This window comes from Notamacropus eugenii, chromosome 5 (assembly GCF_028372415.1).
Source record: "Notamacropus eugenii isolate mMacEug1 chromosome 5, mMacEug1.pri_v2, whole genome shotgun sequence".
Taxonomy (NCBI): Eukaryota; Metazoa; Chordata; class Mammalia; order Diprotodontia; family Macropodidae; genus Notamacropus; species Notamacropus eugenii.
This window is the reverse complement of record NC_092876.1, coordinates 382,684,627-382,710,646: the sequence shown is the minus strand read 5'-3', so window position 1 is coordinate 382,710,646 and position 26,020 is coordinate 382,684,627. Positions and strand designations below refer to the sequence as shown.

The 26,020-nt window shown below is 41.2% G+C and overlaps 1 protein-coding gene across 3 annotated transcripts in view; it reads right to left on the bottom strand.

The window, feature by feature from the left end:
* Positions 1-7,263: 7,263 nt before the first annotated feature.
* The window catches only part of LOC140506819 (claudin-34-like), a 92,243-nt gene continuing 73,486 nt past the window's right edge, over positions 7,264-26,020 (bottom strand). The window contains exons 1-2 of one of the 3 annotated variants that reach the window (XM_072614411.1): positions 15,687-16,671; positions 7,264-8,283 (exon numbers count right to left, since the gene is read on the bottom strand). In XM_072614411.1, the coding sequence (XP_072470512.1) occupies positions 7,558-8,283; positions 15,687-15,698 (738 nt within the window). In that variant the 5' untranslated portion in view covers positions 15,699-16,671 and the 3' untranslated portion in view covers positions 7,264-7,557. Of the gene's footprint in view, positions 8,284-15,105; positions 15,438-15,686; positions 16,672-26,020 lie in introns of those variants that run through there. The other 2 variants (XM_072614412.1, XM_072614414.1) reach the window with 2 other exon arrangements.

Below are 26,020 nucleotides of genomic sequence, written 5' to 3'. Positions count from 1 at the left end.
GTCAACCCACCAAATGGCCCAGGATCTGCTTCAGAGTTGGAAAGAGCTTGCAGCTGAGTTTGCTCTTGGTCACCAGGCCACTTGGTATCTCAGCTAATACAGCCAGTCACCATACACTGTTCTCTTCTAATACCCTCCTCCCCCCATGAATAACGTTCTGAAACAATAGTTTTAATTACACTATCAGGTTACAAGCAGGATTTATATAGTATGGTGCCCCCAGGAAAATCTGGATTTTAAATCCCCTACTAACCTGGCAAAAAGAAACCTTAGTCCATTGTCAGTTCAGCATGGGAAAAGTAAATCCCCCCTCCTCCCCATAAAAAAAAAAAAGCCAACTTAGAGACCTCAACTTCTATTGTAGTTGGCAAAAACCCTTTGTAATAATTGCAGTAGGAACATGAACCTGAGGACTTAAAGCCTGTCTGAAGATTTTGAGTAAGTGGGCAGTCACTGATTATACCTCAGTGTCTCCCTCTCTTTCCCTCTCAGATTACTTGTAGCCCTGGGCAGCCCAGTACTACTCTTTCTGGAATTCCCTCTTCCCCACCCCCTATATGTACATACCAGCAAGCAGCTGTCCTGATGTTGGCTGCATTTGTGAGTCACTGGACATGTCCTCGCTAGAACGAGTAATAGGTATAACCCATCATTAAGTAAACCCAGAGATTTTCTTATGTCTTATGATGTGATGCCAACGTGATACCCAGAGCAGATGCTATGAATAGGCATGGTCATTTCCAAGGTAAATTTGCAAAATCAACTCTCTTCCTCAAAAGAAAAACCAAAACATTTATTTGGGACATCCTTTGAATACCAGAAGGTAAGATTTAACTGGTACTTATCACGAATCTGGGGAGCACCAGCATTTTAAACCTTCTTTCTGTCAGGCCACCCCAACAAAACAAATTCCCCTACACAAATTCCTCCCTCTGCCCCCTCACAGTTTGTCCTCTCTCTCTCTGCCCCTTAGGCCAACTGTTCCCACTCACAACTTGCTGCTCTACCTGTTCTCACTCTCTGTTCATGCTTTCTCTCCTCTTTGGGCATCCTCCTCTCAGTGTGAGCTCCATGTGGCCCAGGCTCCCTGTGATCACAGACTCCAGGCCTGTTAATGGGCAGTGAACCCCTTCCTATTCTAGCAACATTACACATGGTGAGCAGAATCTGCCTCTGGATTTGATATCACTCCTTTCTGTGGCCTTTTACAAGTCATTCAAGACTCCAGTTTCTGAAACTTGTATCTTCTTCTGGAACCTTTCCTAGTGTTTCTGTAACGCTTCTGCTCGGAAACTGCTCCTGAGCTTTGGTCTGCGTTTCCTCACACCAGGGGGCAGCTTGGAGCTCCCTCTGCCCTGGAATCTGATTTCTGATCTGCGAAGGCCAGAAACTTCTGCTCTTCCCGTGTTCCAGAAGAAGTACAAAATGCCCCTGGAGAGGCTTTCCAAAAGGCCTCACACAGCCCTGGATAACTGGGGAGCTCGAGCACAAATTCACTCATGCAGAGGGTTCCATCGAATCTGATTGCACCAATGAACTGCAAGAGCAAAGCGGGGGGGGGGGGGGGGGGGGGGGGGCGGCTCAAAAGATTTGGGGATTCTGATTCTAGCTGTGACTAGAAAAGTAACCTCTGGCCTTTACGTGATCTGTTAGGTGAGCATAATACTTGCAGTGTTTCCTAATGACATGGTCTGGTGAGGAAAATGCTCGATCAGCTCCAAAGGGCAACACTTGGTACTCTGCAGAGCTTCCTCACCCTCCCAGGCGCATAGCAGACAGGGGAGGTGGCAGGAGCAGGAGCAGGAGCAGGAGGAGGAGGAGGAGGGGGAGGAGGAGACGGACGACGAGGAGGAGCAGGAGGAGGGGGAGGAGGAGGAAGGGGAGGAGGGGGAGGGGGACGAGGGGGTGGATGAGGAGGAGGGAGGAGGGAGGAGGAGAGGAGGCAAGGGTCGGGCTCGCGCTCTCCTTCCCCTCTTCCTCCCTGACAAGGCTGATGACGAAGGGTGAAGACGCCCGCAGAGCCAGGGGGATGGAGGGACCTTGGGATGCAGCGGAGGCGGTGACGGCCTGAGGCTGGGACCCGGGGAGGGGAGGAAGAGCGGGTCTGGCTGCCTCGAGGGGTGCCCCGGGGAAGTCTAGGCGGCGGCTGGAGAGGGGGCGGTCCGGGAGCGCAGCGAGAGTGCTGGGCACTTCTTGGCAGATGCGGCGGGCACGGCGGAGGGACTGGCTCGCGGGCTCCAGGGGCAGAGGGAGCGGGCGGACGAGGAGCCCTCTCTGTTCGCTCTGCGGCTTCGGGCGCTGGTCCAGATCGCTGTCAGTGCCTTAAGCCGCGGCGGGACCGGGCTGGGCACAGCAGCTGGCCGCGCTCGGGCCGGGTAGCCCCGCAGCAGCTGAGCCTCCTCCACACAGCTGGACCAGACCCATCTTCTCTCCCCTCTTTTCCCCTCCCTTCCCCCTCCCCAACTCGAGGGGAGCAGGACATGGGGAACCAAAGCCCACTCCTGGTGGCCCCGGGGTGCCCGCTGGGCAGGGTTGGGGCAGTTGCGTTTGGAAGGACAAGCTTGGCGGAGCTTCTAGCGGCGAAGGGCAGGCCAGGAGGAGCTTCGTCCTTCCCCCCAGGCCCAGATGCAGGAGCCCATGTTCCGACTCGCTCCCTTCACGTCCGGCTCTTTCAGTAGCTTCAGAACCAGGACGCTCGGAATTTCCTCTTCTCTGGCGGCCGATGGATGCCCTTCCTCCCCATCTTGGTCCGAAGGTGGTTTGGCCCAGGCCTCCTGCGGACCCGGGCCGGGATGGTGGCCCGAAAAAAGTCCTCCCCAGTCAGAGGCGGAGTCCCGCTGATGCATCCCATCCCCGGCTGCGGGAGGCAAGGACGCAGCTCCTTCGGGTGCGGGCGGACGCTCTCCCGTTTGTCCAGGCTTAGGGCGAGCTCCGCACGTCCTCCGAAGCCCTTCAAGTGTAGGGTTTCTACCTGGTGACCGGAGCTGTCAGGCAGGAAAACCCGTCTCTCCCCGACATCCTGGGTTTGGTTACCTCGTTTTTAGCGTGAACTTTGTTGTACCTTAACCGCCCTGCTATCAGGCTAGGTAGAGCTGAGATTTCTAAACTTTCTGGAGTTCGCCTTCCTACTCTCTCACTCTCCCCGAGCCTGGTAAAAGCGCTTTGTGCCACAGAGTTCCTCCTTCAAGTGAAAATGAATACAATTCTCCTTTGGGAACTTGCTGAGAATCTCCTACGTCCTGCGAGATAATGGCATCCTGATGGGTTGGGAAAGGATGACTGGAAATGAGAGCAACTATATTTTGGGGGGAAACTACAGAAAAAAGAATTTTAGAAACCCTTGTGAGGTATTTTTTTAATAAAGACAATTCATATTAAATCCCAAACAGGTAAAGAGATTTCCGAATTCATGGCCAAATGTTATTTCATTTCATAAAGTTTCACCTTAGTGAACTTTTGTGCTCTTAAATGGAAGCAAGTTAGTGTAAATGTAAAGCCGGCCAAGTTAGTATTGCTAGACTGTTACTAGTAATGCTAATGGAGAGAAATTTTTGCTGTTTTTGTATCCTTATAACCTAGCACCACCTAGCATATTCTCCTTGAATTGGTTACAAGATTGCACTTTGGTAGAGTTGACCTGGAAGGTAGAATGATAGAAAATGATCAGCAGTTATGCAACCCTGCCGTTGTGTGTGCGTTTGCGTATTTATACATCTATATCTATATACATATATATATGTATATATCTGTATATCTATACTTATATATGTGTGTGTGTATGTATATGTGTATATATGTATATATACACCCAGTTGGCTGGAAAGGGTGGCTGCCACTGGACTGGTTGCCATTTTCCTTCCAATCTGGGTGATTCATGAGGAATCATCTAAATGAAAAATAGAGCAGAGGTGACAGAAGTCACAGAAGTATCGAACAATGTTTTTAGAGTTTTCCTTAAGCACGTAGCAGTAAGAATTTTTTTCCTCTTTAGTTCTAATCTACCTTTTTTTCTTCTGATTTGTATATCTCTTTGTTAATATTAAGATAGAGTGCTCACCACAATACCCTAATGCCCTGCTCATGGTAAGGGGTTCAGTAAATATTTCTTGTTCTTGATGATGACAATACAAATCATAATGTAGATTCCCTTAACTTCTCCTCTAAGAATGTGAATGCTATACCACTTGGTGCATATATGATGAGTAATGATATTATTCCATTGTCTATGGTGCCTTTTAGCAGGATATGGTTTCCTTCCTTATCTCTTTTGATTAGACTTTTGCTTTTGCTTTGTATGAGATTAGGATTGCTATCCCTGCTTTTTTTTACATCAGCTGAAGCATAATATATTGCACTCCAGCCTTTCATTTCATTTTTTATTTTCAACTAAGTTACTGAAGAAATGTCATTGATCTGAAGTTGAAAATGGAGTCTATAACATATTGCTAGAGACCTCCATCCAGTTTGATATCTATTAATAATAATGAGGGCAGATAGGTGGTGCCATGGATAAAGTATTGGTCCTAGAGTCAGGAGCACCTGAGTTCAAACACAGCCTCAGATTCTTGACACTTTCCGGTTGCATGACCTTGAGCAAATCACTAAACCTCAATTGCTTTACTGAAAAAAAAATAATAGCAAGTAATTATGTAATACTTTATTGTTTCCAGAGTGTTTTACAAATATTGTCTTACTTTGTCATCATAACAGTCTTAGAAGAAGGTAGGTGCTATTAATATTCCCATTTTGAAGATAATGAAACTGGCAGAATGTGATTAATTATATTATTGTCATTAATTTCCTCTTCATTGGTCCTCTATCACATTGAATTTTTCTCGCATCATGATCTGAAAAGGATATATTAACTACCTCTGCCTTTCTGCACTGGATTTTGATGCTTAAGTACATGGTCAGTTTTTGTTTATGTGCCATGTACCACTGAGAAAAGGCATATTCCTTCCTATCCCCATTCAATTTTCTCCAGAGATCATATCTACCGTTTGCAGAGTGCTCTTCACCTCACAACTTGGTGCCTATATGATTAGTAATTCCATTGTCTATGGTGCCTTCTAGTAGGATATAGTTTCCTTCCTTATCTCTTCTCATTAGGTTTATTTTTGCTTTGCCTTTGTATGTGATTAGGATTGCTACCCCTGGTTTTTTTACGTCAGCTGAAGCATAATATATTGCACTCCAGCCTTTTATTTTGTTTTCATTTTTAACTAAATCACTGAAGAAATGTCATTGACCTGAAGTTGAAAACAGAATCTCTAGCTTATTCCTACAGACCTCCACTCAGATGGATAGCTATCTATTAATAATAATAATGATAGGGGCAGGTAGGTGGTGCCATGGATAAAGCACTGGTCCTAGACTCAGGAGCATCTGAGTTCAAATACAGCCTCGGATTCTTGACATTTACTGGCTGCATGACCTTGAGAAAATCACTAAACCCCAATTGCTCACCTAAAAAATGATAACAAGTAATTATGTAATACGTTAAGGTTTGCAGAGTGTTTTACAAATATTGTCTCACTTTGTCATCATAACAATCCTGGAAGAAGATAGGTGCTATTAATACTCCCATTTTGAAGATAATGAAACTGTGGGAGAGTGTGGTTAAGTGACTTATCAGGATCACACAGCTGGAAAGGGTGTGAGGTGAAGTTTAAACTCGGGTCATCCTGACTCCAAGTCCAGCACTCTGTGCTGCCTTTCATCCATCAACATTCTTTGAAACTTGTCACTCAAACAGTTCTCTACATTTCCTGATGCCATCCATAAAGATTTTGTAAGATACTCTCTTGAGTGCTTTGCTAAAATCTGGGTGGGATAAGTATATAGCATTTTTCTGATCTACCAATTGAATAACCTTGTCAAAAAAGGGAAGGGGGTGATGAGATTACTACTCTGGCATGACTTTTTCAAAATGAGTCCATGCCCACTCAGAATGATTGCTGTCTTCTATGTTCTCACAAAACATCCTTTTCCATGGGTTTTCCTGAGTTTTTTCCACCCCAGAGTTCTTATAGGAGATAATGATAAACTCAGGAGCTTGAGGTTACCATGAATGCCTTCTTGAAAATTGAGATATTTTACTCATCACCATTACTTAGTTACTGAGCCAGTTCTCCATTTGCATCCTGGTTCTTCAAAGTAACTTACACTAGAGAACCAGCAATCACACTTGACGGTTGTTTGAATTCCTTGAGATGCAGTTCATCTAGCCCTGGTGACTTGTTCATTAAAGGAAACAAGTCTTATCATCTCCTCACTTGTGTTTAGTCCCAGTTTTCTCCTAACCATTTTGTTCTGTCCTTTTCGGTTTAAAGACTGCTCCTTTTTTCTGTTTTTCTGTTACCTTTTCTTGTAAAGTAGTAATGTTTTATTAAGCCCCTTCTCCCCACCCCACTCCCCACTGCTTATTAGCACAAATAAGAATGTTTAACCAAAGACACTGACACACAAATAGTGTATACCACTTTACACTTATGTAGTTCCCATATCTCTACTGAGGAGGATATAAATGCCCTTATTAGTCTTCCTAGACCGAGAACATTCATGCCATTCATCTGAATAAAATTGCTCTTCAATGTTCTTAACATTTATGCTCTTTTATTCATTGTAAATGTTATCTTGATTCTTTGTTCTTCCTAGTGCATCGGTTCACACACGTCTTCCCATGTTTCTCAGAATTTTTCACAATCATCCTTTTTTTGACAGAATTTGTTGAGCTATTTCCTAATTATTTACATTTTTTGATACCACAAAGAGTGCTGTATGCATTTTGTTGTGTGTGTGTGTGTGTGTGTATGTGTGTGTGTGTGTATTCTTTTTTCTGCCATGGACTTCCAGCAGTGAGCTCAAAGAGTATGAACAATGTAATACTTTTCTCAAATAATCATAAATTGATTTCCAGAATAGTTGGGCCAGTTCATAGCTCCACCAACAGTACTTTGGTGTGTACCCAAGACCATTCTTCTGGATAAGAGAAAGCACAACCAATGTGCTTAGGAGAGAGTTCCCCTTTAGCAATTAATTTAGCATCAGCAATGATTGGTTGAAGTGCTTCACGGAATGAGACCATGAATTAGGTTTTTAACCAGTGAACACATTTCTGCTGTAAGTGAGGAAACAAGCCTAGTTAAAGTGATCTTAGTAAAATTTAAATGTGATATTTGTAAAATGAACGTCCTATTTTGCCTATCTGGTTTATAGTTTGGATTCTTAAAGCAGAGTAAAACAGAGTACCAGTCAAAACAATTTTCTGCTGCTGTGATCAATTTGTTGGGTTTTTTTTTTTGACAAAAGTGTCCTTTAATCAATAAAATTCTGTACAGAAAATAAGAGTCTACAACTTCGCAACAGATCAATAGAACTCAGTACAGAAAATAATAAAAGAGTCTACAACTTTATACAAAAAACACTTTTGCCTCAGCCAAGAGTCTTTGAATACTTAGCAATGTTTCTAGGTAAATTTTTTTTCATGTCAGCATCCCATCCTTGTATAGTGTTCATCTTCTACAAATATTTGCAGAGCCAAAACAGAGAGGAGTTTCATAAGTCAGATTCTGATGCCCATTCCTCAACTGTGATCATGGGATGGACTTGGCTATCCATGTGAAATTTATAAGACAGGAAAAAAACCCCACTTAGCATCATCAAGATGGCAGATATAATTGCCACAACAACTGCACTCCCACTTTCCTGTGTATTTGGACTGGGAGGAATATAGAAAGTTGCAGGGAAGTTTATAGTCTTCTTTTGAGAGACTGAGTGAAAATTCCAGATTACACAAATTAAGACGCAGATCCCAGCAGATAAAAATGAAAATCCTGCCATAGTGAATGGATTGCAGATTGTTGGTTTACGACCAACTCCCATGTAAAAGTTTCTCAGGGCAATTATACTGCAGACTTTTCCTATGACCCCCAGAATGCAAGCAAGCAGAAAGATTTTCTCAACAGCCCGAAAATCCGGGGGGAGAAAAGAGTTGTGCCTGCCATAAGTGTGGCAAATCTTTCCAGATGTGCCTTGAGCAGAATGCAGGGTGGTGCTGTGAAAGCATACTTTCCATATCCCCACCCAAACGATGCCAGAGGAGATGACAGGAGTCGTATTGTCCACATGCCACACCCTCCAGTCCACTTGTCCCATGGAAGCTAAGGCGAGGATCCAGCCAATAGTGGCTATGGCGAAGAATGAAAAGTGAAGGTTACCTCTATTGAGTTCGGAGCTCATGGCCTGGGTCGTCTCAGGAAATATCTGGTATTTATTGCTGCCCTGGAAACAAACATAGGTGACTGTTGTACAACATACATATTCATAGTGGCTTAGAAAGAAAAGTGATGTGACAGTGAATAGTTTGGGTGGGGCCAAGCATTTTTAAATGAGGTACTAATAATCCCTAGAAGGAGGGTAAGAATGGATAAGTGGTTGTTATTGTTTTAACTACTTCAGTCTCATCTAGGAAGGGGGCAGGACCATCCTTCAATGTGGCATTAGATGGGTCCGGAATCCTGTGTATAACAAGTTTTGATTGTGTGGACAGGAGAAATGTGGGTTCAAATTCTGCCTCGAGCACTTAACACTTATTAACTCTTTGATTCTGTGCAAGTCAATTCAGTTGTCTGAGCATAGGTTTTTTTTGCATCTTATCTATGAAACATGGACAAGGATACCCATACATTGTTGCAGTTCAGTCATTTTTTTCAGTCATGTCTGACTCTTCATGGCCACATTTTGGTTTTCTTGGAAAGGATACTGGAATGGTTTGCTATTTGCTTTTCCAGCCCATTTTATACATGAGGAAACCGAGACTAACAGTTAAGTGACTTGCCCAGGGTCACACAGTTGAGGTGTCTGAGGCTGGATTTGAACTCATGAAGATGAGTCTTCCTGACTCCATGCTTGCACTCTATCCACAGAGTCACCTTGTTCCTTACTTCAAAGTACTGTTTAAAGAAACACTGGATCTGGTGTTGGAGGAAGCCAGTTTAAATTACATTTTTCACACTTTTGACACATGTACCTTGAACAAGATAAGTAATCTTTTTGGGAATCATTTTCTTCATTTATAAAAAGAGAGGTTTGGAACAGATGGTTTCTAAGGTTGTCTTCTATCTCTAGATCTGTGATTGTATATGATCCTTTCTATGATCAATTAATCTGTACACATTCATTAAGCACCTACTAGGTGCTGGAAATTGTACTAGATGTTGGAATTACAAATACATAAAGGAGATGGCTCCTACCCTCAAGGAGCATATATTCTAATGAGGAGGTAGATCATATAAATGTAGGCTTTAAGAAATATAAATACAGTGTGATGGGGGAGGGGCACCAACAATTGAGAAAAATAGGAAATGCCCCTGGAAGCAGAGACTGAGTGTATCCTTGAAGGGATCTGGGGGTTAGAAGTGGAAATAAAGAGGGAACCCATAAAGAAACTATAGGCGGGGGTGGGGGGCAGAGGAGGTGTCAAAGGCTGAAGAAAGGCCACAGGATTACAGATTTCCACAGTGACCTTAACAAAATAGTTTCTATCAAGTGGTAGAGATAGAAGTCAGATTGTAACAGGTAAGAAGAGTGGAAAATAAGGATTTGAAGACAATAAGTATAGACAGCCCTTTTCTAGGAGTTTTGCTAGGAGAGGGAAGAGACATAGAAGATGATGTCTCAAAGAGGGGATCTTAAAAGACTTTTGTGTGTGCATGTGTATGTGTGTCATGCACCTTTTCTCAGTCTAGTGACTCCTCAGAGTAATGTCTTTACATGCATAACATAAAATACACTGACTTGCAAAATGGAATTTTTTTACAAGTAAAATATTTTAAATAACATGTATCATTTTATATTTCATACTCAATATAATTGGTTTATTACTAAAATTCAATTATAAAGGTTTTTTTTTTAAAGTCCATGGACTTCAGGTTAGGAATCCCTGAGTCAGGAGCCAGCAGGATCAAGTAAAGCAAAGGGGTCAATGAAGAAAGAAGAGGTTGAAAATTAGGGAGGTGAAGGATGTTTGAAGAGGCAGGTTGCTGGAGGAGACGAGAGGAAGTAAAATCAAATGCATCATCAAGGAGAAGTGATATCTCTTCTTCTGAAACCAGAGCAAAGGAAGACAGGACGGGAATAACACCAGGGTGATTTGAAGTATAGAATTCATGAGATGGTGGAGCTTGCAATGGATGGGCACAGTTTGGGGTATTGTTTTGGTTTTCAGTAAAATATGAGTTGAAATACTTTCCTGGAGCAAGGGGAATATGATTAAAATAATCAAAGAGCCACATAAGACTCAGCTATTATTCCCTCTCATACATACCGTGCCTTATGACACCACTATGACCACTCATCTCCATAAAATTTCAAATACAGCTAAAAATAGTTTCAAACTAGAAGATGTCTATAAGGGTCACAGACTAAAGTCATTAAAATACAAAATATTTTCATTCCCTTTAATTAAAATATTTGGAGAGTTTAACTTCTTGGTTCTTTGTAAAGCAAGGGAACTCATTTTCACTTAAATATAGTACATTTAAGTAGAGTCTTCTAAGTAATACAAGTGGTTTTCCATTCACTGGAGACTCAAGTATGAATAGCAGTCAACCTTCAATTTCTCAGGCACACACTTTATAACTGAATGTCCCAACTAAAAGGTCTGTTTTGGAACCTTGATGGTTCACATGAGATTGAGAGATGAAGTGATTTGGCTGTTGCTATATGGGTCATAAGTGGCAGAGCTTACTCTGAACATGGCAAACACTCTACATGGCAAACTGTTGCCACTTATGCCATGCCACTTTCTTCAATATATTTCAAACCTCAAAGCAATCTGTGGCCAAATTAGCTCAAGACACATTAACTTATATATAGATAAGACTCAGTGTCTGTTTGTTTTATTTCAGGTTCCCTCAACCTAATGATCTACAGATTCTTCCATATTTTGCCCATTCTCAATCCATCAGACAACAACACTTTATTGAGTGCCTGCTATGAAGTGAATTGGACTTCCTTGGGAGACAGGTGACATTTATTAAGCAGCACTGTAATAGCCACTAGGGATACAAATGCAAAGAATGAAACAATTTCTATCTACAAGGGACTAACATTTTGATGGGAAAAGAATATGTATAGAATAAATAAATACAAGGTATTTTAATTAAGGCACATCTAAGTGAGTCAGTGGATAGAGCACCAGGCCTGGAGTCAGACCTGAGTTCAAATGTGACCTCAGACATTTACTAGCTCTGTGACTCTGGGCAAAGTCACTTACTCTTGTTTGCCTCCATTTTCTCATCTGTAAAATGAGCTAGAAAAGGAAATGGCGAAGCACTTGAGTATCCTTGCCAAGAAGATGAAAAAATATGGTCATAAAGAGTCTGACTCAACTGAAAAACAACTTTATAACTCAAGGTTGTTGAGGAATGGCAGGGGTGGTGGAGGAAATGTCACTAGCAATTGAGGTAATTAATAAAGTCTTACCATTAAAGGTGATATGGGAGCTATATCTTGAAGAAAGATAAGTAATGAGCCAGCATATTCTGGGAATGGGGGAGTAGTCAATATGAAGGCAAAGAAATGGGAGATGGAATGCCTTGAGTGAAGAAAAGAGAGAAGACCAGTTATCTGCATCAGGGAGAACAGAGTAATGTACAGGTAGACCACTTAGTAGGCTGTTGTAGCATAATCCTGGACTAGCCAGCATTTCCCCCAAATGAAGAAAGAACACAGTCCTTTACCAGAGTTCTATTCTGAATGAAATGCAGCCATATTTGAGAATCCTGGAAAGCAGCAGTGGAGATTGTGTGACCTAAGACAAGTTTCTGAACATTCCTGAGCTTCAGGATACTATTGGAGAAAGAGAGAAAGTTGATCTGGAGGTCCTCTGAGGACCTTTCTAACTCTAAATTTATAAGAGCTCAGTGGAAAATGACTCACTGGCCTGGAAAGATTTGTCAGTGACTCACAGTGTGGTGTGATGATGGGGAATTGACGATGGGGAAAGTTCCCCACACATGGTCTGGATCATAGTAGTTGTTTAGGAAGTGTCCACAAAAGTTGTCCCAGTCCTTTGAGGAAGCCAGTTGGCTTGGGTGAGAGGAGTGGAATAGACTGGACTTAAGGAAGGTGACTCTTACTCCAGGTGACTGGAATAGTAGGGAGATGTTGAGGACAGGTGGACCACTCAGTTGGTTACTGTCCGAGTCCATGGTGGATTCAATGAAAGCTTGGACATAGGCTATTTCTATGGTAGAGGAGAAAAAATGAGAGGCCAAATAACCTGGATTTGTGGGTGGTATAACTTGTCAACCTTTGCTGGCCCATGAATGATATGTGTGGGTTAGAAAGGAGATGTGGAGGATGACCTCTGGGTTCTGAGCTTGGATGCATGGGATGGGTTGGTGTCCTTAGCCATTAATGCGAGTCAGAATTAAGGTTGGGTGTAAGAGGAGAAGGCTCATCAGTTCAGTTCTAGAAATGGTGAGCTGAGTGAGTCTGTACTCTGGGCAGAAAATAAGTGAATCCAGAACTTATATAAAATTCTAGAAATATTTCTATAAGAACAGTTGAACAGAATATCAAAGCTAAGACAACCAACTATCACAGGTCTTGTCCCAATGCTCTCCATTGGAGAACTGGGCTCACTTCTGTAACCATGGAGACAAAGAAAAATATTGGCTTTTGGATGTAAGGAACACATGGCATTGGTGGTTCGAAGGGTTGCTCAATGAAGAAATCATTATATGAGGTGACCCCCCCTCTCTGCTAGTTGAAGGTGGTGACCATTTTCTCACCATTTCTTTTCCATGAGGATTTAATTTCAAAATCTACATTTTTCTCATTTTTTTCAGTTGTTTAAAATGAAAGCCATTGTACATTTGGAAAGAAATGAAAAGAGTGCCTATATCTAGACTGGGGCCAATGCACCATCTGTCTTCCAAGTGCACATGAATTTCAAAATCCTCTCAGATGGTTTCTAGGGAATGAGGCTTTACATTAGATCATTGGTTCATAGTAACACATGAGATGATTGGTAAAAAAAAAAAAAACAAAACCAAAAACCAAAAACAATAACATGGACCCATGCTGGAAAAACATGACCTATCACTTCTACTTACCCCTTAGGATATCTTTCTGAGCACAAGATATGATCCCGGAATAGTAATCAGGTAGAAGAATAACAGGGAGGTCAAAGAATCTGTGACCCTAATTAAAAAACAGGTTCTGTTTTTCTCTTGAGGATAAATGACCTAAGGGGATTAGGTATTTTAGTAAGAAGATGCGCAAGAGAGCAAAACAACACAAAACACAGGAAATCATCCAAGATTTCCTTCCACCCTCTGGGAAATCCAGATTGTCAAAGAAAAAATCAGAAGGGTCAAATCATTCTAGTAATTCTAAGAGAAATAGAAGGAATTCTCTTACTATGTTTGACTCAGATTGCCCCAACATTGAAAATTGCAACAAAATGAATCCACGCAAAGAGAAATAGATATCACAATGTGAATGGAAAAAGATATGACAGAAAGGGACTGTTAATGTTAGAAATTCCTTTCCCCAAACTCTAAGATGAACATTAAGAAAAAAGTGAGGAGAGAAGGTAAGTCATCCACTATTAGATCATGGTATGAACATCATTCTCAAGAATGACAAATGAGAGTGTGCAAGAATACTGATAATGCCTCTGGTATGGCATGTTTGAAATTAATGTGTCTCCATCATTGCTGTTTGAGTTAAGGGTTCTTCATTCCTGCCATTCAATTTGAAGCTCTTTGGCTCTGTGATTTGTCCCATTCTTATGCTGAGCACTTAGCACAATGTCTGGACCAGGGGTGAGGAACATGCAGGCTGGAGGCTACCTTTGTCCTGCTAGAGTCAGGAGTGCAGCCTTTTGAATGAAACCAAGTTTTACCAAATAAATTCTTTGAAACAGGAGATTTGTTCTCTGAAGCTTGGATTTTGTCAGAAGACCAGACTTGAGAATTTGGAAAGCCACAGGCGGCCTTGAGGCCAAATGTTTCCCACATATGGTCTAGACCATAGTAGTTGTTTAGGAAGTGTCCTAGGTCTGACTATCCCCACTAGAATAGTAAACTTTTCCTTTTCTGTGTGAGAGAGCATAGGTGTGTGAGCAACTCCAAATTTTGGGTATGTACTTCATCGAAACAGTACCATAAAACAAAACAAAACCACCACACCGCAAAACTTTTTCACTCATGTTCACGTTCTCAAACTTTGAAACATGTCATGAATCCTGGACTATCCAGCATTTCCCCCCAAATGAAGGAACAGCACAGCCCTTTACCTTTTAAGTGCTGATCTGAATGAAATGCAGACATATTTTGGAAGCCTGGGAAACAGTGATGGAGACTGTGTGACCTAAGGTAAATTTCTGAACTTTCCTGAGCCTCAGGATACTATTTGGATAAAGAGAGAAAAGAATGGACTGGAGGTCCTCTGAGGACCTTTCTATCTCTGAATTTACAAGATCTCAGTGGAAAATGACTTGCTGGCCTGATAAGATTTGTCAGTGCCTCACAGTATGGTGTTACTGGACAAGAAATTGATGATGGGGACTTTAAATACCAAAACAATGTTTGGAAAAGTTGTCCCAGTCCTTTGAGGAAGCCAGTTAGTTGTCTTGGGTCAGAGAAGTGAGCTGGACTGGATGTGTTTTGCTATCGAGGATGCATTACTCTTACTCCAGGTGACTGGAACAGTAGGGAAATGGTTGGGACAGGTGGACTACTCAGCAGGGTATTATCTAGTCCATGGTGGAGGCAATGAAGGCCTGTACATGGGCTATTGCTATGGCTGGGGAGAAAAATGAGAGCACAAATAGCATGGATTTGTGGGTTGTAAAAATGGATAGCCTTTGTTGTCCTGTGAAGGATATGTGTGGGTTTGAAAGAAGGAGATGTGGAGGATGACCTCTGGCTTGTGAGCTTAGGTGCCTGCAATGAGGAGGTGCCCTCAGACATTAATGAGTCAGAATTAAGGTTGGGTGTAGGATGGGAAGGCTCATCATTTAAATTCTAGAAATACTGATCCGAATTGAGTCTATGCTCTGGGTAGAAAATGAATGAAACCAGCACTTACCTAAAATTCCAGAAATATTTTTACAAGAATAGTAGAACAAAATGTCTCTTTACAAAGCTAACAAATGCACCAACCATCACAGGTCCTGTTTCAATGCTCTCCAGTTGAGAACTGGGGCCACTTCTGTAACCATGGAGACCAAGGAATACATTGGCTTTGTGATGTAAGCAACATATTGCATTGGCAGTTGGGAAGGTTATTCAATGAAAAAATCATTATATGAGGTGACCCCCCCCCCCCCGAGTTGTCCATCTTGAAGGTAAGTGACCATTTTCTCACCACTTCCTTTCTTTTTCATGAAGATTTTATTTCAAAAATCTACATTTTTCTCATTTTTTCAGTTACTTCCAATGAAAGCCATTGTGCACTTGAAAGGAAATGAAAAGAGTCACTATATCTAAACTGGGGTCAATGCACAGTCTGTCTTCCAAGTGAACATGGATTTCAAAATCCGGTTTCTGAGGGAACAAGACTTTACATTAGATCATTGTTTCATAGCAACACGTGAGATGACTGGTAAAAAACAATATGGACTCGTGACAGGAAAACATGAGCATTTACTTCTATACGCTTCTACTTACCCCATAGGACATCTTTCCGTGCACAAGATATGACCCCGGAATAATACTCAGATAGAAGTACAACAGGAGGTAAAAGAATTGGTGGCCCTAATTAGTCAACAGGTTCTGTTTCTCTCTTGAAGATAAATGTCCTAAGGGGGTGTAATTTAAATAGAACGATCTTCCTCATTAATTAATAGGCCTGTATGATCTGCTTAAATCACCTGGAAACCTGAGTCACATGTGGTGGGCAGAGTTTGCTGAAGAGGCAGAACAGGAAGGGTGGAGTGGAACTTGGGAGGAAGTGAGTGAGTGGGGTGAGGTCAGAGGGGATAGAACTCAGGCCAACTGACACAGTGTGACAGTTGAGAGTGAGAAGGCTCTGGCAGAGAGAGGGAAGGTTTGAGAATGGCTTTGCCTCCTGCTGTGATCATGTTTATTAATTTCTTGGTCACCATGATGGATTTTGCTTTCTTGTTCTCAGATTTGACTTTCTGGTGTTTAAATAAATGTTTGTCTTCTGCCTTCTACATGGAGAGTCTTTTATACTTGGTGGTAGAGAACTACAATGGCATATTCATAGTCACCACCAGTGCTGTGAATATTGTATTGGTCATATAGGGCATTAGGTATTTAATAAGAAGCTAGGCCAGAAAAAAAGCAAAACTACACAAAACACAGGTAATCATTGGGGATTTCTTTCCACACTCTGGGAATTCCAGATGATGGATTTTGCTTTCTTGTTCTCAGATTTGACTTTCTGGTGTTTAAATAAATGTTTTTCTTCTGCCTTCTATATGGAGAGTCTTTTATACTTGGTGGTAGAGAACTACACTGGTATATTCACAGTCACCACCAATGATGCAAATGCTGCCTTGGAAATACAGGGCGTTAGTTAGTTATTTTAGTAAGAAGTCAGGGAAAAAAAGCAAAACAACACAAAACGTAGGAAGTCATCCGGGATTTCTTTCCATACTCTGGGAATTCTAGATGGTAGAAGAAAAAATCAGAAAGTTCAAATCATCCTAGCCAATATAAGAGGAATAGAACGAATTCTCTGTGTTTGACTCAGTTACATGCTTCCACCATTGAAAATTGGAATGAAATAAATCCAAAGCAAGGAGAAATAGACATCAGAATGGGAAGGGAAAAAGACATGACAGAAATGGATGTTTAATGTTAGAAATGTCTTTACCCAAACACAAAGATGAACATTAAGAAAAGAATGAGGAGAGAAGATAAGTCATTCTGTATAAGTGATGTTATGTACCTCATTGTAAAGAATGACAAATAAGAGTGTGCAAGAAGACTGAGTATGCCTCAGGTATTGCATGTGCCATATTAATGTGTCTTTATGGTTGCTGCTTGGAGTTAAGGATACTTCATTCCTGCCATTTAATTTTAAGCTTTTTGGCTCTGGGGTTTATACCATCTTTATGCTGAGCACTTAACACAGTGTGTGAAGCAGGGGTGAGGAACCTGCAGCCTGGAGGCCACCTTTGTCCTCCTTGAGCCCCTAATGGGGCCTTTTGACAGAGTCCAAGTTTCACCAAATAAATCCTTTGATTAAGGGGATTTGTTCTCTGTAGTTTGGATTTAGTCAGAAGACCATATGTGAGGATTTGGAAGTTCAGAGGTGGTCTTGAGGCCAAAAGTTCCCCCCCCACCCAGGTCAGGACCATAGTAGCTATTCAGAAATTGTCAGGGACTGAATATCTCCATCAAAACAGGGAACACAGAGGAAGATAAAGGAAAATTCCTACAGGTACTATGGTATGTTAGGACCCAAAGGGAGCCCAGAGATCAGACAAGACAGGACAAGACACCTGTCAGGGAAATGACAACTACCTCCCTCCTAACTGCCCTTTTGTATTGGGAACTTAATAGTCCTTGAAGATGAGGCTTCTGCTTTTGGGAGAAGCCAAATAAAATGAAAATTAAAAAATTATACAGATCCAAACTCCTCACACAAACAACCATGCCCCCCCAAATATCTTCCATACACAAACAGAATGTGAACCCCCAGACACGTTTGTTCAGAGAGGACATATTATGAACCCTGTGGTGGGCAGGCAAAGTGCTAAATACACATGGGGAGAGGGGCAGTGTGGTTGTGATGCCTGAAAGATGTTGTGTCTCTGTCTGTGCCTTCCACCTGACCTTATGCTTCTAAGGATACTGCATGCTGGTAAAATGAGCTCTATTGCTAAACATCCTTTCACAACCCTCCTGAAAACAAAGCCATAAAATGCACACTTTTGTCTGAAAAATAGTTTTTTTCTAGTTCTCCTGGGAAGCTGAACGATAATACATAATTGCTCATATTTAGATTGTAGCCACTATGTACCAAACACTGTGCTAGCCACTTTTACAAGTAGTGACTAATGTCCAATAGGAAGGAACTTAGGCCTTCCTGCTTCCAGTCCCAATCCTCTATGCACTGTACCACCTAGCTTTTTCAGAAATAACTGAATCATCCACAGGTCAAAGGGAAAGAATGATTTTCCAAAAATACTATCGTACATATGGTGTCAGATTCCACTGAGATGTGGATTGCCTTTGCTCAACTGCTTTTCTCCCTTATTCATTCTCTGATAAAAAGGATAAGTCTCTGCACAAGACAAAGAGGAGAGATATATTTGGAAATCCAGGTCTTTTTAAGACAAAGGAAAAGAAAGAAACATTTTTTTTCAGAGCTCATTATGTACCAGGTACTGTGCTAAGTGCTTTAAAATATTATTTTATTTGATCTTTAACAGAATATGCTGATAAAAGCTTTTTTAAAGGAAGTATTGTTCAGATCCTAAAAAGAGACAGAGACAGAGACAAGGGTGGAAAAATGGATAGAGCACTGGATAGAGTCCTGAAGACCTGGATTCCAATCCTGGTTTACTAATGGTGTGAACCTAGGTATGTCAGGTAAACTTTCTTTCCCTCAGTTCCTCAATCTGTAAATGAGGGAGTTGGAATCAAGGGCCTCTGAGGTTGGTTCCTGTTTGAAATGGATACTTCTATGATGTTATAAATATCATGCCACAACACCATAAAATATATCTTGATTTTACTAATGTGAGTACACTCTTCACTGATGCATACTGCAATCCCTTTATGCCTTAGCACATGGTCTTCATGAGTTTCAGGGGACTAACAAAAAAGGTTTTCTCTTTTAGTCCAATTTTTCTAAACTTAGCTTGACTGTTTCTTGGGCAATAGATACAATCCATTATCCCACCTGTACTCAAAGCCCTTGGTATGGCTTCATAGGATTCAGGTACACCTACATGTCATGAATTATGTCACATCTGGTGAAATCTGATCATGCCCTTCAAACTGTGGTGAATCGTCGAAATTCTGGCAAAGTCTCACAAAAAGGTGCTTTGAGGTGGAGCAACAATGGTACAGTAGGAGGGACTTACTTGAGTTCCCTCCCAAGCCCCTCAAAATACCTGTGAAATGCCTGTAAAAAATGAGTAACATATTGTAGAGCAGCTGAAGCCACAAAATTACAGAGTGAAACAGATTTCCAACCCAAGACAATCTGGAAGACTGACAGCAAGGGTTCTATTGAGCTGAGCTTAGAGCAGAGCACAGCCCAGTGTGGGCTGCTCTAACACAGGGGAGCAGTCCTCAGGGCACTGAATTACTGGCAGCCGCTGCAGTTTCCAGACTCCTAACCCACAAATGTCAAAGATAGCTTCAAAGGTCAGTGAGAAAGGTCTCTCACCTGGGTTAGAGGGAAACTTGGTACAGCCCAGTCCCAGCACCAGCCACAGTTCCAGGGCAGTGGCAGCCAGTGCTGCTGCAGAGGCTGCTTCTGTAATTCTAGGCCTATAGACGTTGGGGCAATTGAGCTCTCTGATCTGGGTCCCAGTCCTGAATATTTGTAATGGGGTGAGGACTGCTAGTTTGGCAGAGCTGTGGCAGCTATGGAGAGAGAATCCTTCTCAGAGTTCTAAAGCAGAAAAGAGAGCTTGTGGTTGCTCACAGATGAGCATAGGCAAGGAGAGGAGTAAACATCTCTCTGTTGATTATACCACTTTGGAGGAACTAAGAACTTACAGGTCCCTAGACATAACTCTGAAAACAGCTCCCTAAACCTCTAAAACATCTGGTAGTAAACCCTCCATTTAACAAAGAGCTCAAAAGTCAAGTGATTGGCTGGGAAAGTATCCAAAAATGGGGTAATTAATGAGACTATAGAATGTTACATTCTTGGAGAAAAAGTATTTTTTTTAAAAGTTTTATTAATTCATTTCTTTTCAGTTTTCTACAATCATATCCATAAGTCTTAGATTTACTCCCCCTCCTTCCCCACTCCCTCCCTGAGATGACATGCAAATCTTATATGGGTTCTACACATACATTCTTATTAAACTAATTTTCACATTAGTCATGTTCCATAGAAGAATTAAAATGAATGGGAGAATCCTTGAGAAAAACTCAAAAAAACCCAAAATATAACACAAATGAAAATATTATGCTTCATTATGTGCTCCAATTCCACAGTTCTTTCTCTGGATGTTAATGGCATCTTGCCTCAAGAGTCCTTTGGGAATGTTTTAGGTCCTTGCGTTGCTGCGAAGGGCTAAGTGTACCAAAAAAAATTCGCCACACACTGTGGTTGTTGCTCTGTACAATGTTCTCCTGGTTCTGCTCCTTTCACTCATCATTGGTTCACATAAGTATTTCCAGGCCTCTCTGAAGTCTTCCTGTTCATCTTTTCTTATAGCACAAAAGTATTTCATTATATTCATATACCACAACTTGTTTAGCCATTCCACAATTGATAAGCATCCCCCTGATCTCCATTTCTTGGCCACCACAAAGGGAGTTGCTATAAATATTTTTGTACATGTGTGAGCCTTTTGCATTTCTATGATTTCTTTGGGATACAGTCCCAGAAGTGATATTGCTGGGTCAAAGAGTGTGCACATTTTTGTTGCACGTTGGGTATAGCTCCAAATTGCTCTCCAGAATGACTGGATCAGCTCATAGCTCCACCAATAATGAATTAGTGTTCCAACTATCCCACACTTTCTCCAACATTTATTATGTTCCTGTTTTATCATGTTAGCCAATCTGATAGGTATGATGTGGTACCCAAGAGTTGTTTTGATTTGCATTTCTCTAATCAAGTGATTTAGAGCATTTTTTCATATTACTATACAAAGCTTTAATTTCTTCCTCTGAAAACTGACTGTTCATATCCTTTGACCATTTGTCAATTGGGGAATGACTTGTATTCTTGTAAATTTGACTCAGTTCTCCATAAATTTTAGAAATGAGGCCTTTATCACAGACAGTAGTTGCAAAAATTCTTTCCCAGTTTTCTGCTTCCCTCCTAATCTTGGTTGGATTGGCTTTGTTTGTGCAAAAACTTTTCAATTTAATGTAATCAAAATTATCCATTTTGCACTTCATAATGTTCTCTATCTCTTGTTTGGTTATAAATTTCTCCATTCTCTATTAATCTGACAAAAATACTTTCCCTTGCTCCCTTAATTTGTTTGTAGTATCAATCTTTGTACTTAGATCATGTATCCATTTGGAATTTATTATGTCCAGTGACAGGCATGGGTCTATGCCCAGTTTCCACCTCACTATTGTCCAGTTTTCTCAGCAGTTTTGTCAAACAGCGAGTTCTTATCCCAAAAGCTGGGGTCCTTAGGTTTATCAAACAGTAGACTTCTATAATCATTGACTACTGTATCTTGTGTACCTAACATATTCCACTGATCTACCTCTCTATTTCTTAGCCCATACCAAGTAGTTTTTTATTATTGCTGCTTTAATGTTTAATGTTGATTCACTATGACTTTTGGCAAAGAGGTGTTACACTGGATAAAGTGTTGGACCAGGAGCCAGGAAAACCAAAGTTCAAATCAAGCCTCACACACTTAATAGTTGTATGACTCTGAACCAGCAACAACCTCTATATATCTCAGTATCCTCTTCTGTAAAATGGGAATCATGTCACAGAGGGATAATAATAGCACTTCATTTCAAAAGTTCTTGTGAGGATAAAAATGAACTGATATTTTAAGTCTTTTTTTAACTTAATATTTTTTTGTCCTCCAAATACTTTACATGTATTGAAACAAATTTCAACATTTGTTTTCAAAACTAAGTTCCAAATTCTCTCCCTCCTTCCCTGCACCCCTCAATGAGAAGGAAAGCACTTTGATATGGTTTATTTATACAGGTGTAATCATGCAAAACATATTTCCATATTAATCATGTTGTAAAAGAAAAAAAACAGACCAAAATAAAACCCCAAGGAAAATAACGTAAAAAAAGCACGCTTTGATATATATACAGATTCCATCAGTTCTTTCTCTGGAGATGGACAGCATTTTTCATGATAAGTCCTTCAGAGTTGTCTTGGATCATTACACTGCTGAGAATAGCTAAGTCATTCACAGGTAAACATTTTCCAATATTGCTGTTAGTGTGTATAGTGTTCTCCAGGTTCTACTCATTTCACTTTGCATCAGCTCACGTGAATAAGAGTTGCTATCAATATTTGGGCATAGTTCCAAATTGCTCTACATAATGTTGAATCCATTCATAATTCCACAAATGACATATTAGTGTCTCAATTTTCCCACACACAGGGGGCGGAGCCAAGATGGCAGAGTAGAAAGACGCACATACGCTACCTCCGAACCCACTGCCCATAAAATACCTGTAGAGAAAAGAACCACCGGAGAATTCTGGAGCAGCAGAAGCCACAGAATGGAGCGGACGAGATTTCTGCTCCAGAGAGCCTGAAAACCTCTCGCAAAAGGTCGCTCACGCCCCAGACCCAGAGCAGAGCCCAGCCTTGCCTCAGCAGCTCAGCGCCAAAAGGAGCAGATCCGAGCAGGCTTCAGGGATGGAATCTCCAGGAGCCATGTGGATCCCTACACCCACACGTGACAAGGGTCGGCGAGAGGGTCTCTTTGGTGGGTCGAGAGGGGAGTGGGGTGCCCCCATAGCTCAGGCCCCCTTGGGAGGCGGCAGCAGAGGCGGGAGCAGACCAGGGCTCCCCAAGCAGGCAGGACCCTGGATCCATTGTTGAAGGTCTCTGCATAAACCCCCTGAGGGAACTGAGCCCATGAGCCGGCCCTGCCCTGACTTGAGCACCTGAATTTAATCTCACACTGAACAGCAGCCCTGCCCCTGCCCAAAGCCCTGAGGCTGGGAAGCAGCATTTGAATCTCAGACCCCAAGTGCTGGCTGGGTGGATCTGGAGGCGAGGTGGGGGTGGAGAGCACACTCAGAAGTCAAGTCACAGGCTGGGAAAATGCCCAGAAAAGGGAAAAAAAATAAGACTATAGAAGGTTACTTTCTTGGTGAACAGGCATTTCCTCCCTTCCTTTCTGATGAGGAAGAACAATGCTTACCATCAGGAAAAAACACAGAAGTCAAGGCTTCTGTATCCCAGCCCACCCAATGGGCTCAGGCCATGGAAGAGCTCAAAAAGGATTTTGAAAATCAAGTTAGAGAGGTGAAGGAAAAACTGGGAAGAGAATTGAGTGACATGCAAGCAAAGCATGAAAAACAAGTAAACACCCTGCTAAAGGAGACCCAAAAAAATGCTGAAGAAAATAACACCTTGAAAAATAGGCTAACTCAATTGGCAAAAGAGGTTCAAAAAGCCAATGAGGAGAAAAATGCTTTCAAAAGCAGAATTAGCCAAATGGAAAAGGAGATTCAAAAGCTCACTGAAGAAAATAGTTCTTTCAAAATTAGAATGGAACAGATGGAGGCTAACGACTTTATGAGAAACCAAGAAATCACAAAACAAAACCAAAAGAATTAAAAAATGGAAGAGAATGTGAAATATCTCATTGGAAAAACAACTGACCTGGAGAATAGATCCAGGAGACACAATTTAAAAATTATGGGCCTACCTGAAAGCCATGATCAAAAAAAGAGCCTAGACATCATCTTTCATGAAATTATCAAGGAAAACTGCCCTGAGATTCTAGAACCAGAGGGCAAAATAAGTATTCAGGGAATCCACAGATCACCGCCTGAAAGAGATCCAAAAAGAGAAACTCCTAGGAACATTGTGGCCAAATTCCAGAATTCCCAGGTCAAGAAGAAAATATTGCAAGCAGCTAGAAAGAAACAATTCAAGTATTGTGGAAATACAATCAGGATAACACAAGATCTAGCAGCTTCCACATTAAGGGATCGAAGGGCATGGAATAGGATATTCCAGAAGTCAAAGGAACTAGGACTAAAACCAAGAATCACCTACCCAGCAAAACTGAGTATAATACTTCAGGGGAAAAATTGTTCTTTCAATGAAATAGAGGACTTTCAAGCATTCTTGATGAAAAGACCAGAGCTGAAAAGAAAATTTGACTTTCAAACACAAGAATGAAGAGAAGCATGGAAAAGTAAACAGCAAAGAGAAGTCATAAGGAACTTTACTAAAGTTGAACTGTTTACATTCCTACATGGAAAGACAATATTTGTAACTTGAAACTATTCAGTATCTGGGTACTGGGTGGGATTACACACACACACACACATACACACACACACACATGCACACACGCACACACACATAGAGACAGAGTGCACAGAGTGAATTGAAGAGGATGGGATCATATCTTAAAAAAATGAAATCAAGCAGTGAGAGAGAAATATATTGGGAGGAGAAAGGAGAAATGGAATGTGGCAAAATATCTCTCATAAAAGAGGCAAGCAAAAGACTTATTAGTGGAGGGATAAAGAGGGGAGGTGAGAGAAAAACATGAAGTCTACTCTCATCACATTCCACTAAAGGAAAGAATAAAATGCCTACTCTTTTTGGTATGAAAACCTATCTTACAATACAGGAAAGTGGGGGATAAGGGGATAAGCGGGGGGGGGGGGGGGATGATGGAAGGGAGAGCATGGGGAGGAGGGAGCAATTTGAGGTCCACACTCATGGGGAGGGACAGGATCAAAAGAGAGAACAGAAGTAATGGGGGACAGGATAGGATGGAGGGAAATATAATTAGTTCTTACACAACACTACTATTATGGAAGTCATTTGCAAAACTACACAGATTTGGCCTATATTGAATTGCTTGCCTTCCAAAGGGAAGGGGTGGGGAGGGAGGGAGGGCAGATTGGCAGACAGGGGCAGTTAGAACGCTCGGTGTTTTGGGATGGGGGGAGGGGACAAAAGGGGAGAAAATTTGGAACCCAAAATTTTGTGAAAATGAATGTTAAAAGTTAAATAAATAAATAAATAAATTAATTAAAAAAAATTTTTTTCCCACACACACCCTCTTCAACATTTATCATTCTCCTTTTCTTTCCTATTACCCAATCTAATAGATAGGAGGTACTACCCTCAGTATTGTTTTAATTTGCATTTCTCCAATCAGTAGTGACTTTGAGCATTTTTTCATATGGCTATAGATAGCTTTGATTACTTCATCTGAAAACTGACTGTTTATATTTTTTAGTTATTTGCCAGTTGGGGAAATACCTCCTACTTTGATTAATTGGACTCATTTCTCTATGTATTTGAGAGACAAGGCTATCATCAGAGAAATTTATGAATGTAATGTAAAAAAAAAGAAATTTACTTGAAAATTGTTTTAATGTTTATGATTTTTGTTTCCCTCCATTCTATTTCTCCCATTTATTCTTTTCTTTATTTTTCTCACCCTGTCCCTCCTCAAAAATGTTTTTCTCTTGACTGTTCACCCTCCAATCCACCCTCACTTCTGTAAGAACCAGAATCCTTTCTCCTATCTCCTTCCCCTCCTGGTGGGCCAGATAGATTTCTATACCCAACTGAATGTATATGATATTCTCTTTTTGTGCCAATTCTGATTACAGTAAGGTTCAAGCATTTCCTGTCACCTCCTCCAAGTTCATCTCCACGGTAAATAGCTTTCTTTCCTCTTTTATATAAAATAATTTATCCTATTCTACCTCCACTTTTTCTCTGTGTGTATTCCTTTTTCTCATCCTTTAAATTTTCTTTTAAAGATATCATCCTATTGTATTCAGCTCACACCTGTGCTCTCTGTCTTTATATATTCCTTCTAACTGCCCCAATAATGAGAAAGTTCTAATGAGTTACTAGTATTATCCCCTGTAGGAATGTAAACAGTTTAATCGATCATTTTTAAGTTCCTTATGATTTCCCTTTACTGTTTCCCTTTCGATGCTTCTCTTGAGTCTTGTGTTAGGAAGTCAAAGTTTTTATTCAGCTCTGGTCTTTTTACCAGGAATGCTTGAAAGTCCTGTATTTCCCTGAATATCTATTGTTTCCCCCGAAGAATTATAATCACTTTCACTGGGTAGGTGATTCTTGATCATAATCCTCCCACCCTTTGGAAGATCAATTTCCAAACCCT